Genomic DNA, 14,418 nt, shown 5'->3' with positions numbered 1-14,418 from the left:
GTGTTGAAACAGTCATCTCAAACATCATGCACAAGTTTCCAACACATGCGAGAATGACACATCACCCATTTAATATGAATGTAATTTTATGTAGAATTCTCTCTCGTGCACGTTGCTATGTGTGGACGTTTCCTCTCGTAGTGCCTGGAGGAGCTCGACCTCAGTATGAACCCGCTGGGTGACGGTGTGTCTGAGTCCCTGTCCTGCCTGCTGTCCTGCTGCCCCCTGTTAGCCAAGCTGTCCCTGCAGGCCTGTGGCCTCACTGCTCGCTTCCTACAGCAGCATCGACTGCTGCTTGCCAGCGCCCTGACAGGTAACTCTCTCACAGGCCGGAGCCTCACTGAAACGCCACTGGATTTTTAGATAAGAGATGAGTTAATGGGATGGGTAAAGTTGTAGTTTGCTTTGATTTTTAAATTAGAGCTTATGGTAAGTGGCTAATTTTGTGATAAGCAGAATCAATAAAGCTGTCAACATCAGCGTCCTGTATTAATCATATCCTTGTATCGACAAAGTTCTGTTTAGAGCTTTAACTAACAAGAAGTGTCACGTTTTGTAACTGGCTAAAAATGGAGACAAAGGAGATGGAGCCCGACAATTTATTTCAGAGCGAGTAAATATTTAAATGTCCTTTTTGGTCCTTTAGGCACGGGCCACCTGAAATCAGTGTGTCTATCCCACAATGCACTGGGCTCCACTGGCTTTGAGCTGGTGTTGAAGACTCTGCCTCTGCACTCTCTCACACACCTGGACCTGTCTGCTGTCCGAAGGGATCCAGCGGATTACCTACCGCTGGAACACCTCACCAACATCCTGTCACAGGTACACACACACACACACACACACACACACACACACACACACACACACACACACACACACACACACACACACACACACACACACAAATCATGTTCTGCACACATATCTATGTAATGTACAATATCATGCATGTTTTATTGATTGAGAGGTTTAAGTGTAACAGTACCTGCTTTACAGTACAAGCAAATAAAAAATGTGTTTTTCCTCGTAGGACGAGTGTTCACTGACGCACCTGAGTCTGGCAGCAAACGGGTTGACAGACAGCAGCGTAGCCACATTGGCCAGGTGTGTGTTTGTGAGTCTGCTGCCGTGTTTTTCTGTGAGAACATGCATGATTCATAGTTATGGTGTAGATATGGCTTCTAAGCATGCCGCCAAAGGTCTTTGTTAATCTGTGAACAAGTGTTCAGAGTTATGTTATTAGTGATGCTATTTTAACTTAACAAGGAGCTCTTTCTCTCTGTGAAAGGTCTCTCAGTAGAGATGTCTGTGGTTTGATCTGCCATCCTTTATTTGCCTTTGCAGTTATCAGTTTCTCTTTCAAACTTTTTGGTTTTCCCTCCAAGGTGCCTGCCTTCTTGTCTGACTCTGGTGAGTCTGAACCTATCAGGAAACCCGTCTGTTACCTCGGCAGGACTTCACAACATTCTGATCTCTCTCAGAGAGGCGTGTCGACCTTTAACCCTTCTAAACCTTCAAGGTAAATATGTGTGTGTATATGTTGTGTGTTTGGGTCATAAGTTACAGGTGGAGTTTAAACAGTGAGGTGTCATTCACTGTCTCTTGAGACCTTATAAAGGTGCTTGTTTGCTAGCAGCCTTCTTCTCTGCCTTTTTAAAATGATTTTTCATTGATCAAAAAAATATGTATTTTACCTGAAAGTAAGAGATCACTGCACAGATACGATACTTTCTACTACATGTTGATACTAGATTGTGAAAATTGTGAATTGAGTGAGGTAGACAACAAAATTCTTTGATTTGTCACAAATATTGTGTAAAGTTAATGTCAGAATAAGATTTGATTAGAATTGAGGAATGAGCTTTAATTGAAGTGTTTTTTTCATAATGTTATAGCAGTTTTGTGTGTGTGTGAAGCATGAAATATAAAAAAAACAATACTTGTAATGGATAAAATTCTCATACTTTTAGTTAATATGGATGACAGACTATGAACTGAATTAGATATACAATGTTTTAACTGACTAATATATTGATGTAAACATTTAGATTATGTTTTGTTTGGGTTAAGTTTGTTTAAATTTGTATAATATGTTTATACTTGTGAGGCTGTTTTGTAATATTTAGATTTATGTCCTGGGACATGTGGTCACTGGCTAGATTTGGATGCTGAATCTTTTTTTTGTGAAAGAACAGCGACAGTAATCAAATATAGTTTGTGAATTTCTGCTTGTTGCTTTTCCCACAGGCTGTCAGGTGTCTGGCCCTTGGGACAGTGCAGCTCTGGATGGTTTGTCAGAGCGGGTCAAGGATCTCCGTCTTTGCTCTCAGGGAGTCAACAAGTTGGACCGGCAGGCCTTAAAGCAGAGCTGGGACAACAGTCGGTCACAAGGACACTTTATTGACCGAAAAAGCAAGTGCCTGCTCTCTGCTGTAGACTCCCTGTAAAGAGGGGAAAAAATGAAACATGCTTCAGAGATGCAGAGAAAGTAGCTAACTTTTGTTTTTATTAAACCACAAACCCACAACTTTTTTAATAAGGGGTGCTACCTTTAATTTTTTTTAAAGGTTTTGTTTAGTTAGCGGTAATAGCTTGAGGTTGTGAACTGCACACAAGAAAGAAATCACTGACATTTCGTCCATGGACATTCTGTGTAAATAGCTTATATGATTCATGTACTTTGTAAGCCTATTTATGTGTATCTGTGAAAGTCGTAAGTGCATAAAGGTTGTTTGTTGTGTTTGTGATGTTTTCGTGTCATGATGCAATTTTGTCCTGAACCCATTGAAGTATTAAAAAGACAATTAAAAGGACTCATGATGCTTTTGTCTTACAGTGGCCCATTTTCTATTTCAACCAGAATTCTTAGAGGTTCATATATATCCTGAACAACAACACTTTACTCATCTGTTTAACTATCGGTTCCAGATGCTACATGAGACCTGCTGCGTCTTGGCACATATGTCTACTAATCATGTCAGCTTGTGGTTACAACAAAGTTTCAAGACTGAACATGGTTTAGTTGTGTGATTAAGTGAATGAGCTGTGATGAGAATGTTTTCACTCTTGCGCATTTGCTGCCCATAGGCAGCTATGCACGTTGGAGTTTTGCAGGTTTCTCACTAAGAGGGTCTCGGATTAAATTTATGCCCCTACAACATAAATCCTGGGCTGTAAACATTAAATTTTCATAATTTAATGTTATTTAAATTTCATGTGCATGTTTGTGCATGATGTATGGCCAAATTAATAATTGAATTATCCAATTTTTACTTTGGAAAATGCAAACTGCCAAAGTGATTAATAGAAAATTACAAATTTAGGCTTTAAAAATTGAATTACGTCCTTAGTTTAGCTCATATGAAACCAAAATGGTAATTTTCATTATGGCAGCATTCCACCAGGGCTCATTTATAAAATCTGTCAAAGTCAACCATTAAAACCACTGTGTGAGATTTATCATCCACTCAGCTAAACCAGTCTGAGGATCAGTGTACTCGCACTGCCCTGTATCCCCAATGTCTGCGTAGTATAAATTAATTTGGATATTGCTTGAAATTTGAGGTCTCTCTTCAAATTTGTCATTTAGAATTAATAAATTGATTAAATTGTTCACTCCGAGACCCATTGGTTCCTATTGAAGATGTAAATCTTTCAAAACAGATCATGAACATAGTTTGTTTTCCTAAAACATTTTGGCACTTTCATTTTTAGCTAACATTACTAAAACAGGAGTACATCAACTATACTGTGTGTTTTCATGGTAATAAAGCAAAATATCAACCATTGTAACGGGGGTTACGTATTGTAACCCGGATTCTATGAGTATAGGCGCAGCCCTCTAAGGCTATCGCTATTGGGTTTTCCCCTTCCACGCACCTGCGCGGCACTGAGAATTTTAGTCTACGCCCAACCACAGCGTGGGCCTCTCCTACGTCCGCACCTTGTATATATAAAACGGTGAGACCCAGCCATCGGCTCCCAAATGCCTTTTCTTCAGCACTGAAAACTTAGAGGGCTGTACCTATATAATCCGGGTTACAGTACGTAACCCCCGTTTTATTTCGCAGAGGGGAGAATGTCGGATCACCTTCCACACTGTGAGGAGCTCCAGCACGTTTATGTGGAGCGGCCCTGCCACAGACCGCCCACCACCTGAGAAAGACAGGTCCCGCCCCAGCCCATCAGGGAGGCGTCTGTGAAAACCGAGATATGGGACGTGACCCTGCCCAGGGGAACCCCGACCGAAAGAGAGAGGGGGTCCCGCCAGTAGGCCAGATCAGGAGCCTCTATCTCATTGGGTCGACACGTGGGCAGATGAACCAGCACTGCAGCCTCCTCATATGGAGGAAGCACAGGGGGACCACCACGTGAGCCGCCAACATGAGGCCCAGAAGCCTCATGACCGACAGAGCTGCCACCGCTGCTCGAGGGACAACCCGGCAGAGCAGCTCCCACAGAGAGAGCCGCACTCTCCGGAGAGAGGAGTCCAGTACCACGCCAAGGTAGGGGAGTCTCTGGGAGGGGAGAGGAGCAGTTCACCGTGAAGCCCCAGGTAAGACAGGTGTGCGACTAGCTGGGCCGTCTGCACCACCACAAAAAGTGCGCGGGGCCAGGGAGTTACCGAAGGGATTATATGAGTATAGGTACAGCCCTCTAAGTTTTCAGTGCTGAAAAAAAGGCATTTGGGAGCCGATGGCTGGGTCTCACCGTTGTATATATACAAGGTGCGGACGTAGGAGAGGCCCACGCTGTGGGTGGGCGTAGACGAAAATTCTCAGTGCCGCGCAGGCGCGCGGAATGGGTAAACCCAATAGCGATAGCCTTAGAGGGCGAAGTCTATACGAAATAGAACAAATGCTAACATCAGCATGCTAACATGCTCACAATGACAGCGCTTACATGCTACTGATGTTCAGCAGGTATTATGTTCAGAATCACGGTTTTGTTTTTTAGCACGCTAACATTTGCTAGTTAGCATTCACGCAATCTGTGTAACCTGATGAGCTGCTTTTTTATAGCTCAAAGGGCCTGAAGTCACTGCCAGTTGTTAGTTACTGCAGTAATAAGCTAATTTTACTTACCGGCCAGTAGGTTATGTCACACCAACCACAAGGAGGCTAATGGTTTGATCGTTGTCACTGCTTTGGTGAAAACAGGATGTTAACAGCACCCAGCAACACCGTGTCAAAGGAAAGTTAGAGAGCAATCGCTCTCGGTTGAATATACATTTATCTAATGGGCAGATTCTGAGAAGCTTCACCACAAAAACCAGCAGAATTTGATATGTGATTTGACTAATCAAATTCTTACAGCATTGCAGTCACACCACAACTATTTTGAACTTTAAATGTAGCTGTCATCCTGTCACTGTTTGACTAAAAAAACATCAAGTTTAAAGGAACTAAGAGGTTTTTTATCTTGGTCAATGGGCATTAATAATTAATACACTTTCAAATGTATTTATTTATTTATTTTTTCATTCATTTAGATTCATGCACAGGGATGAGACAAATACTGCATATTAGTTCAAGTACAGGACAAAAAATTATATTACTGTCTTATAATTAACAGCTATCCAACCAACACAATCTTTTTCTTAAAATCTGGCCAACTTTTGTCATCCATATAATTCAAAATGCATAATTTAGGATCTAATAGGATATTCTCTACAATGATCTTAGATACAGTGGGTATAGAAGAATCACCCCCCTGTAAAATAATCACATTTTGTTGCTTTGGAGCCTGAAATGAAGACAGACACCGTTTTTGTTCCATTCAGCTGTATTTACTCTAAACTTATAACATCCAAGTGAAAGATATAATACCAACTTGTCAGAAAAAAATAAATAAATAAAAATCACTGAGTTGGAAAAAGGATCACCCCCTTGTTTCAGTATTTTGTTGAACCACCTTTTGCTTTGCTTTGCTGTAAACCCAACCAGCTGTAGTTAATCACCTTCTCAATAGCACACAAAGCCAATTGACTTTCAACTGACCTTCCCTGGGTCAGGACGTCGCTCCAGACTGGACGAAAGAGCTAGGCGGAAACTGGTCAGAGAGGCTACCAAAAGGCCTACAGCAACTCTGAAGCAGTTGCAGTAATTCATGACAAAGAGTGGTCATTGTGTGCAGGTGACAACAATATCACAAATTCTCCACAAATGTGGCTTGTATGGGAGGGTTGCAAGAAAAAATCCACTCCTCAAGAAAGGCCACATGCAGTCACGACTGAGCTTTGCCAAAACGCACCTTGAAGATTCTAAGGCCACGTGGAAAAAGGTGTTATGGTCAGATGAGACTAAAATTGAATTGTTTGGCCTCAACGCCAAACGATATGTCTGGCGAAAATCCAATACAGCTCACCATCCAAATAACACCATTCCTACAGTAAAGCATGGAGGTGGTAATATCATGTTATGGGGTTGTTTCTCTGCAGCAGGGACTGGAGTACTAGTCAGGATAGAAGGAAAAATGGATGGGGCAAAATACTGTCAAATTCTAGAGGAAAATCTGCTGCTCTCAGAAAGTTGTCAATGGGATTTACCTTCCAACATGACAATGACGCAAAGCACACAGCAAAACTGACAACACAGTGGTTGAATGAGAAAAAGGTGAATGTCCTTGCATGGCCTAGTCAGAGCCCAGACTTAAACCCCATTGAAAATCTGTGGAATGACTTGAATATAGCAGTCTACAAACGGTCACCATCAAATTTAACTGAACTTAAGCAGTTCTGCAAAAAAAGAGTGTTCAAATATTGCAACGTCTAGATGTGCAAAGTTAGTAGAGACATATCCCAACAGACTAAAGCTGGTAATTAAAGCAAAAGGTGGTTCAACAAAATACTGAAACAAGGGGGTGATCCTTTTTCCAACTCAGTGATTTTTATTTATTTATTTTTTTCTGACATGTTGGTGTTATATCTTTCACTTGGATATTATAAGTTGCACTGAGTAAATACAGCTGAATGAAACAAAAACGGTGTCTGTCTTCATTTCAGGCTCCAAAGCAACAAAATGTGATTGTTTTACAGGGGTGTGATTCTTTTCTATACCCACTGTAATCCAGTGTTCAGATTTTTGTTCTTGAAAGAGATGCAAATTAGCGCATATTTCATTGGATACTGCCTCATATTTAAACATAATATTTCAGAAAACCTGTACTACAAAAAATATTGTCTAAATTAATGTAAGTAAACAACTAGGAAACTTTCATGGTGATATCTATCAATTTTTTTTTTTTTATCCAATTCACCTGCAGTGTCTCACCTTAATCGCACATGAACACACACGGACGTTGGAAGAACGACGTCATTTGCAATTCTCAGCCCTCATCACTAGATGCCACTAAACTTACACACTGAACCTTTTAGGGGTATCTTGAATTTATACCAATATAATATTTTTCTATATTTGGGAGATCCAGTCAAGATAAAGATAAAGGTAAAGGTAAAGGTACTTCATTTTGTCACATACACATACATGTACCGAGATTCATCCCCTGCATTTAACCCGTCCCTAAAGGAGCAATGGGCAGCCACTGTACAGCGCCCGGGGACCAACTCCAGATTAAAATGCAGTGTCTGGTCAAAGAACACTAATTGGAGTATGTCCACCTTTATCAACGAATTAATTATTTTAAAATTCTTTTAAAAAGATTTATCAAAGGGGAAGGGAAGAGCGCTTGCAACATAAATTAGGTGTGGAAGGACATTCATTTTTAAAGTGGCAGGTATTTCCATTTCTCCAAATCTTCACTAAGATTTCTCAGGACCTTAACTACAATTATTGAAACCATATTCTCAAAATGAATTTAAAGTGATAACAAAATACTTTCTGCCATCTAGAGATCACAAGTAAACTTTGTTTTAAACACTAAGAAAAATTTGAAAGCCCAGAGAATTTTCATAAACACAAAGAAAAATTTAATCATTCAGTTGAAGTGAAAGAGTTAACCACCACAATTGGAGATTCTGATTTGAGACAGACTCTGTGTCCAGTTCGACAAAGAATAGACATAAAATTTGAAATGCAAACATTTATTGATTTTCATCTGTGCACAGACACTGAAATAGAAATTGATATTGCAGACATTACAAAGATAATAAAGGTACAAGACAAAATGCAGCCCAAAGTAAATGCAGTGACAAAAGGAAAGCTGAAAGAGATCCTTGATCACATACTTTTTAGGTACATGCCACTACCACAAATATTTACCACACACGTTAAATGCAGTTTAATTATAATCCATGTGAACATATTCGTGAATTTCAATTTGGGGATCCTTGTCACTTGGATAAAAGAGCAGGTCCAACCATTCCTTTGGTCTGAAGAGAGCACATCAGAAAAACAGTGAAAGATCAAAATAATTCAAGTAACAATACCAGACTTTAAAAATACTCCATTACAAGTCGTGTCAATAATTAGCTGGTAACTTACTTGCAGGCTCCAGTGTTGACACAGATCGTCCTCACATCATCAGTAGTAGAGAGCTCCTCAATTAATTCTCCGAGGTGTGTCGCCACAAATTTGTTGCACAGAGATTTTAAGAGGCCTATTTGGTTGCAGACGGACTTCAACTTGGGTGTTACACTCTGCAAGAGTAAAAATTATATTATTGCTCCTTCCACAATGCACCAACTACATCTTCCTGTTTTCTGAGCTGTCAGGCATTTTATTTTACCTCTGCAGTGACGTTAGGTCCAATGACTTTCTTCACCTTGTTTAAAGCCCACTTGCATGCCCAGCATAAGCCTGGAAGCTGTGGATGAAAGTGACAAATGCTTTTAATAAGCAGCATTTAAACAACTACTAAAGTGTTCATAACACATTATGACTACACACATATTTAGACATTTTTAAGTTTTTATTAATGTGTTTGTCACCATCAGCTACTCTTGTGAAACCTCTGAAACTGGTTCAATATTATACAGTATAACAATACAGGATAACATCTTCATGAAATTACTGACAGAGCCTCACATTCACAAACAGTAAGTATACAGCATACGCAGCACACATAACAGTCACCACTGGGGAGCTTATTTATGGATGCAATGGCAGAAAGCACAAAGCTTCTGCTGTAGCGGACCTGTTTCCAGGCCAGGGACCTGTATCTGCGTCCAGATGGAAGAGGGGTTTGAGAGGGTAACTGGGGTAAAGTAGTTACAGCAAAATGCTGCTTACACAGTGTTGCATTAATCTAATAATGACATATAAAAATAATAATATTTCTTTTTCTTGCAGAAGTGATTCTCTGATATTTGAAGATGAATGCTGGAGTGTTTAAAGCAGCCACGTCACCTTGCCGGCCTTCACGGAGATTTCCGTTTCCACCTGCTCCTGATCGTCAATGCTGACCTGTAAGCTTCTCCCGTGGACCATCCAGACTATAAAGAGAAAAAACAAAAGATGCTGAAGTACACTTTACATGATAAAGACAATATTATATAGAATTAAACACATTCTGCAGCACACCTGAACATGTCACCAGGACGCACACGAGGAGGACCGAAGAGGTTTCCATTGCTGGCAGTGAGCTCTGAGAGTGTGTGTGTGAGAGTGTGTGGGTCTGGTGATAACACACATTTTATACAAGCAGAGGCGAGGCGGCAACACATCAGCAAGCATCCGCTTCAAACCACAACCATTATCTGGTCATAGTTCTGAAACTTTCAGGTGGTTTTGTGGAGACCAGCTTCACAAACAACCTCTTTAACACTACCCTCTCATTTATCTTTTCCAGTCAATGCACGTAGTATCATAAGCATAAGGAAATGGGGTTCTGAAGCTGTCAGCTACATTTCTTGACCTTCATCTTTATCAACAGACACATCAGAACAAATAAGTCAGTGGACCTTGAGTTAAATTGAGAAAGTCGATACTGCCCTCATCTCTTCTGTAATATATCAATATAAAGTTACAGTCAGCAGCCAGTTAGCTAGCTTAGCATAAAGAGTGTAAACAGGGGGAAACAGCTAGCCCGGCTCTGTCCAAAGGAAACAAAATCCACCTACTAGCACCTGTCAAACTCACTTAACATCTAATATCTTTTTTTTAATCTGTTCAAAAGCATATGTGTAAAAAACAAGGTTGTGGTCTTACAGAGCATTTGTACCAGACTATTTAATGACTGGGTGAAGTTACTTCCTGGATTCTCTGCTGGTCACCTTGCAAACTCATGGTGATGACAAGACTGCAAATATATCCATTTTGTTTTGAATAAGAAAGGGAAACATCAAGACTAAATGTAAATCATTGTGTTTATAGGTTTTTAATGTATCTACAGTAGCACAATCCTGAAGTTGACTATAGACCTGTACGTCAAATACTGGTGAAATTGTTTAGGAAAATGTTTGACGCTTTGGGTTACAGCCCACAAAATACTGCGGAATTCTTCCCAATTGTTATTACAGTGTAATTATTTGTACTATACATATGGGTGGGAACTAAAAAATAAACTGAACTACTGGGTACCTAAAAAGGAAAGGAACATGACCATTCTTGAAAGTCACACACAGCTGAGTGGCTGCTGAGACTTCTGTCCATGGAGCTGTTGTTATGGGAGGTTATAGAGATGTTTTGTCTAGACAGAGATGTTTACTTGTGATTTTAGCATCAGGTCTGCTGAGTAATAGAAGGACTCATAGCTCATTGTTGACATGAAACAGGACATAAAATCAAGAGAGCATTTTCTAGAGCCGCCTCGGATGTTAGATGAACGCTCCTGGTTTTCAGTTTGGCTGTATTTATTGTAGAGACCTCGTCATGAAAAAACTATCAATGTCAATCTGCATAAATCTGAACCACCTCAGGCTGCTAAAGTCCCCTGTAAGTGCAATGTTGTACCTCATACATCATATAGATAGGCCTACATTACAACAAACACAGCAACATACAAGCTTTAGGCCTACAGTGTGTCCCTGACCTTTGTTCCACTGGAAAAACACAAAATGTACCCCACAGTTATTTAGTAACTTTGCAGTGTACCAATCCTCATTTTGTTTTTATCTCTACCCCACCAGTGTAGGAAAGTAGCATATGATCATTTTGAAATAAGTAACTGCACTCATTATTCAATCTTCCCCCAAACTTCTAGCTTCATGGCTCAGTAATCGTACAGTACCCCATAATAACAGAATAGGCACCTCTTGCTTACATTTTTAGTTACATTTCTTTTTAAAAGAGGTAATGTCTGAAAATAATCTACAACATAACTTTGGAACTTCAGCATTTGTTTCCACATTCAAGAACCCTCTGAAGTTATAATGAGACTGAGCTCCAGTAACTTTTTTACTTCGCCCGTTCAACTCTCTCAACTTTTATCAATTGTTTAATGAGAGAGAAAATTCTTACATGTCTCATGTCTCAAAGAAACGCCAGTAAGTAAGAAATGAGAAGAATTACATCACTGTCTGTGGAAAGCTTCAGATAAGCTTTACTGTAAAAGCAACAACAAGACAATATGCATACAGTTGAAACATTGCTACAATAATATACTTCATTTATGTGGTGGAGCATTATTAATATATATATGAAATGTCTACTGTATTATTGTATAGGCAGGTTTATTTTTCTTGCAGAGTTTAAGTTGAACACATGGGAGACCCATGGTTTGCTATGGCATCAGTCAGTTTGTCTTTGAACTTTATGGCGATCTTCTTAGGCAGACCTGACGAATTGATATTTTATTTGATTGCAGGTGTTGTTCAGCAGCTGCCCAATTTTCAGATTGTGAGAAAGAAACAAGAAAATTAGATAAAGCGGTAGAAAATAAAAACGATTTTGTTTAACAGAATTTTTCTTTCTTATCTCTTGCCATGCCATGACCCCATGGTGGGAACCATGGGGAGACAAGCTGATACAACCGAAATTAAATTGAAAGCGCTGATGTGGGCCCTCACACACTATTTCTCTGTGTGTATAGAACATAGTCAATACATTTTTACAACTTTGAATTATTTATATTTTCAGTGATTTACAGGCATGCACACACAGGCTCAATAAAAATGGCAGCAAAATGCATTGGGATAAATTCCCTTTACATTCAAATGGGTGATTTAAAGTTTTAAATCTTACAATTTTACTGCTGTGTATAATAAGTAAAACAATATTTTTTTCACAACCACAAACTGTTCTAAATTAGTATTTGAGTGAAGATTTGTACATTTTGGCAGGCGACTGTGTCATGTTATTATATTATATTATATTTTGGGTTCCTGGCACATTTATACATTGTTAAATTGACAAAATTATAAGTAAGACTTACAGCTAAGTTTGAGCTGAAAAATAGGTTAAAAATGTCACTTTAACAAAAACAAGTGTCGCTAAAAATGAACTAAAATGAAACTGGACTCTGGAGGGCCATTAAATGCTTAAATTGTAGCAAAATGTGAGCACAAGAGCGTAATGAGAGTTTGTAGTTTGAGGTTGCTCAAATTATATGTATATAAAATGCTATATTTTGACCTGGAAAAGCCCCATCCCACAATATCTGATAAAAAAAAGGCTTTACGTCATACAAAATAAGAAAGAAAATGTGTTTTTACAGTATTTCTCCATTGCTTAAACAAATTTCTTGAAATTTTGCCTCTTTTTCTCGAAATTCAAATCCACAATTTCTCACCCAATTCCCCAAACATCCTATTTTCAGATCAAAATTAAGCTTTCCACTCAAAACCATTCAATCTTGCTGAAAAACGTCTCGGGTTACGTATGTAACCCTTGTTCCCCGAGAAGGGGAACTAGACACTGCGTCGGTGACGACACTATGGGAACGCCTCTGGGCGTGGCAGGGCTGAACTATGAATGAAACTACTCCAATCCTATTGGTGTTACTAGAACGGTAGTGAGTGACGGCGTAACCTGGAGGGGTATATAAGCACGCCGGCACACAGGACACATTAGCCCTTTCTATGAAGCAAGGCACTCCAGGCGTGGTGAGGTGTGGCGGACCGACGCAGTGTCTCGTTCCCCTTCTCGAGGAACAAGGGTTACATACGTAACCTGAGACGTTCCCCTTCGAGGGAACTCGAACTGCGTCGGTGACGACACTATGGGAACGAGATACCCACTTAGGCCGCGCCGAAACCCCGCCTGCCCCCAGCGTGCAGAACCTGACGGCACGACTAGGAGGAGAGCGCACGGGTGCCGGGTGCAGAAAGAAGGTCCAGACTGTAAAACCGGATAAAAGTGTGAGGGGTGGCCCAGCCAGCCACGTCACACAAATCCTGGAGTGACGCCCCTGCGAGGAGGGCCCTAGAAGCCGCCATGCCTCGAGTAGAGTGCGTCCTTATGGCCATAGGTGAAGGCAAACCGTGCACCTGATAGGCCAGGGAAATAGTCTAAACGATCCAGTTGCTGATGGTGTGTTTAGAAACACACCAGCAACTGGTCTGCTTTCCTCCACATGAGGTGGGGGATGAAATGCCTGCAGCACAGTGGACCCAGCCAGTCTAGCCGGAACCTTAGGGACATAACCTGGACAAAGGTGCAGGATGGCTCTGACCCTCCCCGGGGCAAACTCCAGGCATCGGGGAGAAATCGAAAGTGCCTGGAGATCCCCCACCCTCGAGGAGAAAGGTCATTTTAAGGGTCAGGTGCTTGGCCTCAGCCGACACCAGGGGTTCGAAGGGGGCCTCAGCCAGCGCTTCAAGAACCACTGCCAGGTCCCAGGTGGGAACCATGGAACGAGTCACGGGTCTAATCCTCCTGGCTCCACGGAGGAAGCGCACGACCAGTGGAAGCCTCCACAAGGGCCCATCACTCAGAGGGGTGTGGAATGCTTCAATGGCAGCCACATAAACTTTGAGCGTGAACGGGGAGAGGCCAGCGGAGAAACGGTGCTGGAGGAACTCCAGTATCACATTTACCGAGCCGGTAACTTCGTCCACCGCCCGTTCTCTGCACCAGGTGGTGAACACATTCCACTTTAGGCCGTACATCCTTCTCGTGGACGTGAAAGATCCGACCCTCCGCCTGGGACAGCAGGTCTCTCCTCAGAGGGACCTGCCAGGGCGGGCCCTCGAGGAGCGATATTAAATCCGAGAACCACACTCGTGCGAAAAAAAAACGGGGCTACTAGTAGTAGACGACCAGGACGCCGTCCTGGTGGACCCGCTCCAGGACCCCCGGGAGCAGAGCGACTGGGGGAAACGCATACAGACGCGGCCTCGGCCACGTCTGCACCATGGCACCATGACTAGAGGGAGAACCACAGGGGATAGTGCGCCGTCTCTCGGGACGCAAACAAGTCCATGTCTATGGGGCCGAACTCTTCGCATAATAACTCCACCACCTCGGGGTGGAGTCTCCATTCCCTGGGCCTCAACCCCTGTCTCAACAGCAGGTCTGCTCCTTGAATCTGGGTCCCAGGGATGTACATCACTCTGAGGGACAGCAGTCTCTGCTGGGA

At 41.6% G+C, this 14,418-nt stretch overlaps 1 protein-coding gene across 1 annotated transcript; it reads left to right on the top strand.

The window, feature by feature from the left end:
* The first annotated feature begins 111 nt into the window (after positions 1-111).
* LOC123967125 (tonsoku-like protein) lies at positions 112-2,825 on the top strand. The gene is made up of 5 exons (XM_046043147.1): positions 112-313; positions 647-822; positions 1,034-1,107; positions 1,389-1,522; positions 2,251-2,825. Exons 1-5 carry the CDS (start codon positions 166-168, stop codon positions 2,448-2,450), a joined length of 732 nt encoding a protein of 243 aa, XP_045899103.1. The 5' UTR covers positions 112-165; the 3' UTR covers positions 2,451-2,825.
* The last annotated feature ends 11,593 nt before the right edge of the window (positions 2,826-14,418 follow it).

This window comes from Micropterus dolomieu, unplaced genomic scaffold (genome assembly GCF_021292245.1).
Source record: "Micropterus dolomieu isolate WLL.071019.BEF.003 ecotype Adirondacks unplaced genomic scaffold, ASM2129224v1 scaffold_54, whole genome shotgun sequence".
Lineage (NCBI taxonomy): Eukaryota > Metazoa > Chordata > Actinopteri > Centrarchiformes > Centrarchidae > Micropterus > Micropterus dolomieu.
This window is presented reverse-complemented; position numbering and strand designations above follow the sequence as displayed.

Coding starts and splice junctions, on each gene's coding strand:
- LOC123967125 (XM_046043147.1), top strand. CDS start 166: ATGAACCCGCTGGGTGACGGTGTGTCTGAGTCCCTGTCCTGCCTGCTG. Junction 314..646: donor GCTTGCCAGCGCCCTGACAG/GTAACTCTCTCA, acceptor TTGGTCCTTTAG/GCACGGGCCACCTGAAATCA. Junction 823..1,033: donor TCACCAACATCCTGTCACAG/GTACACACACAC, acceptor TTTTCCTCGTAG/GACGAGTGTTCACTGACGCA.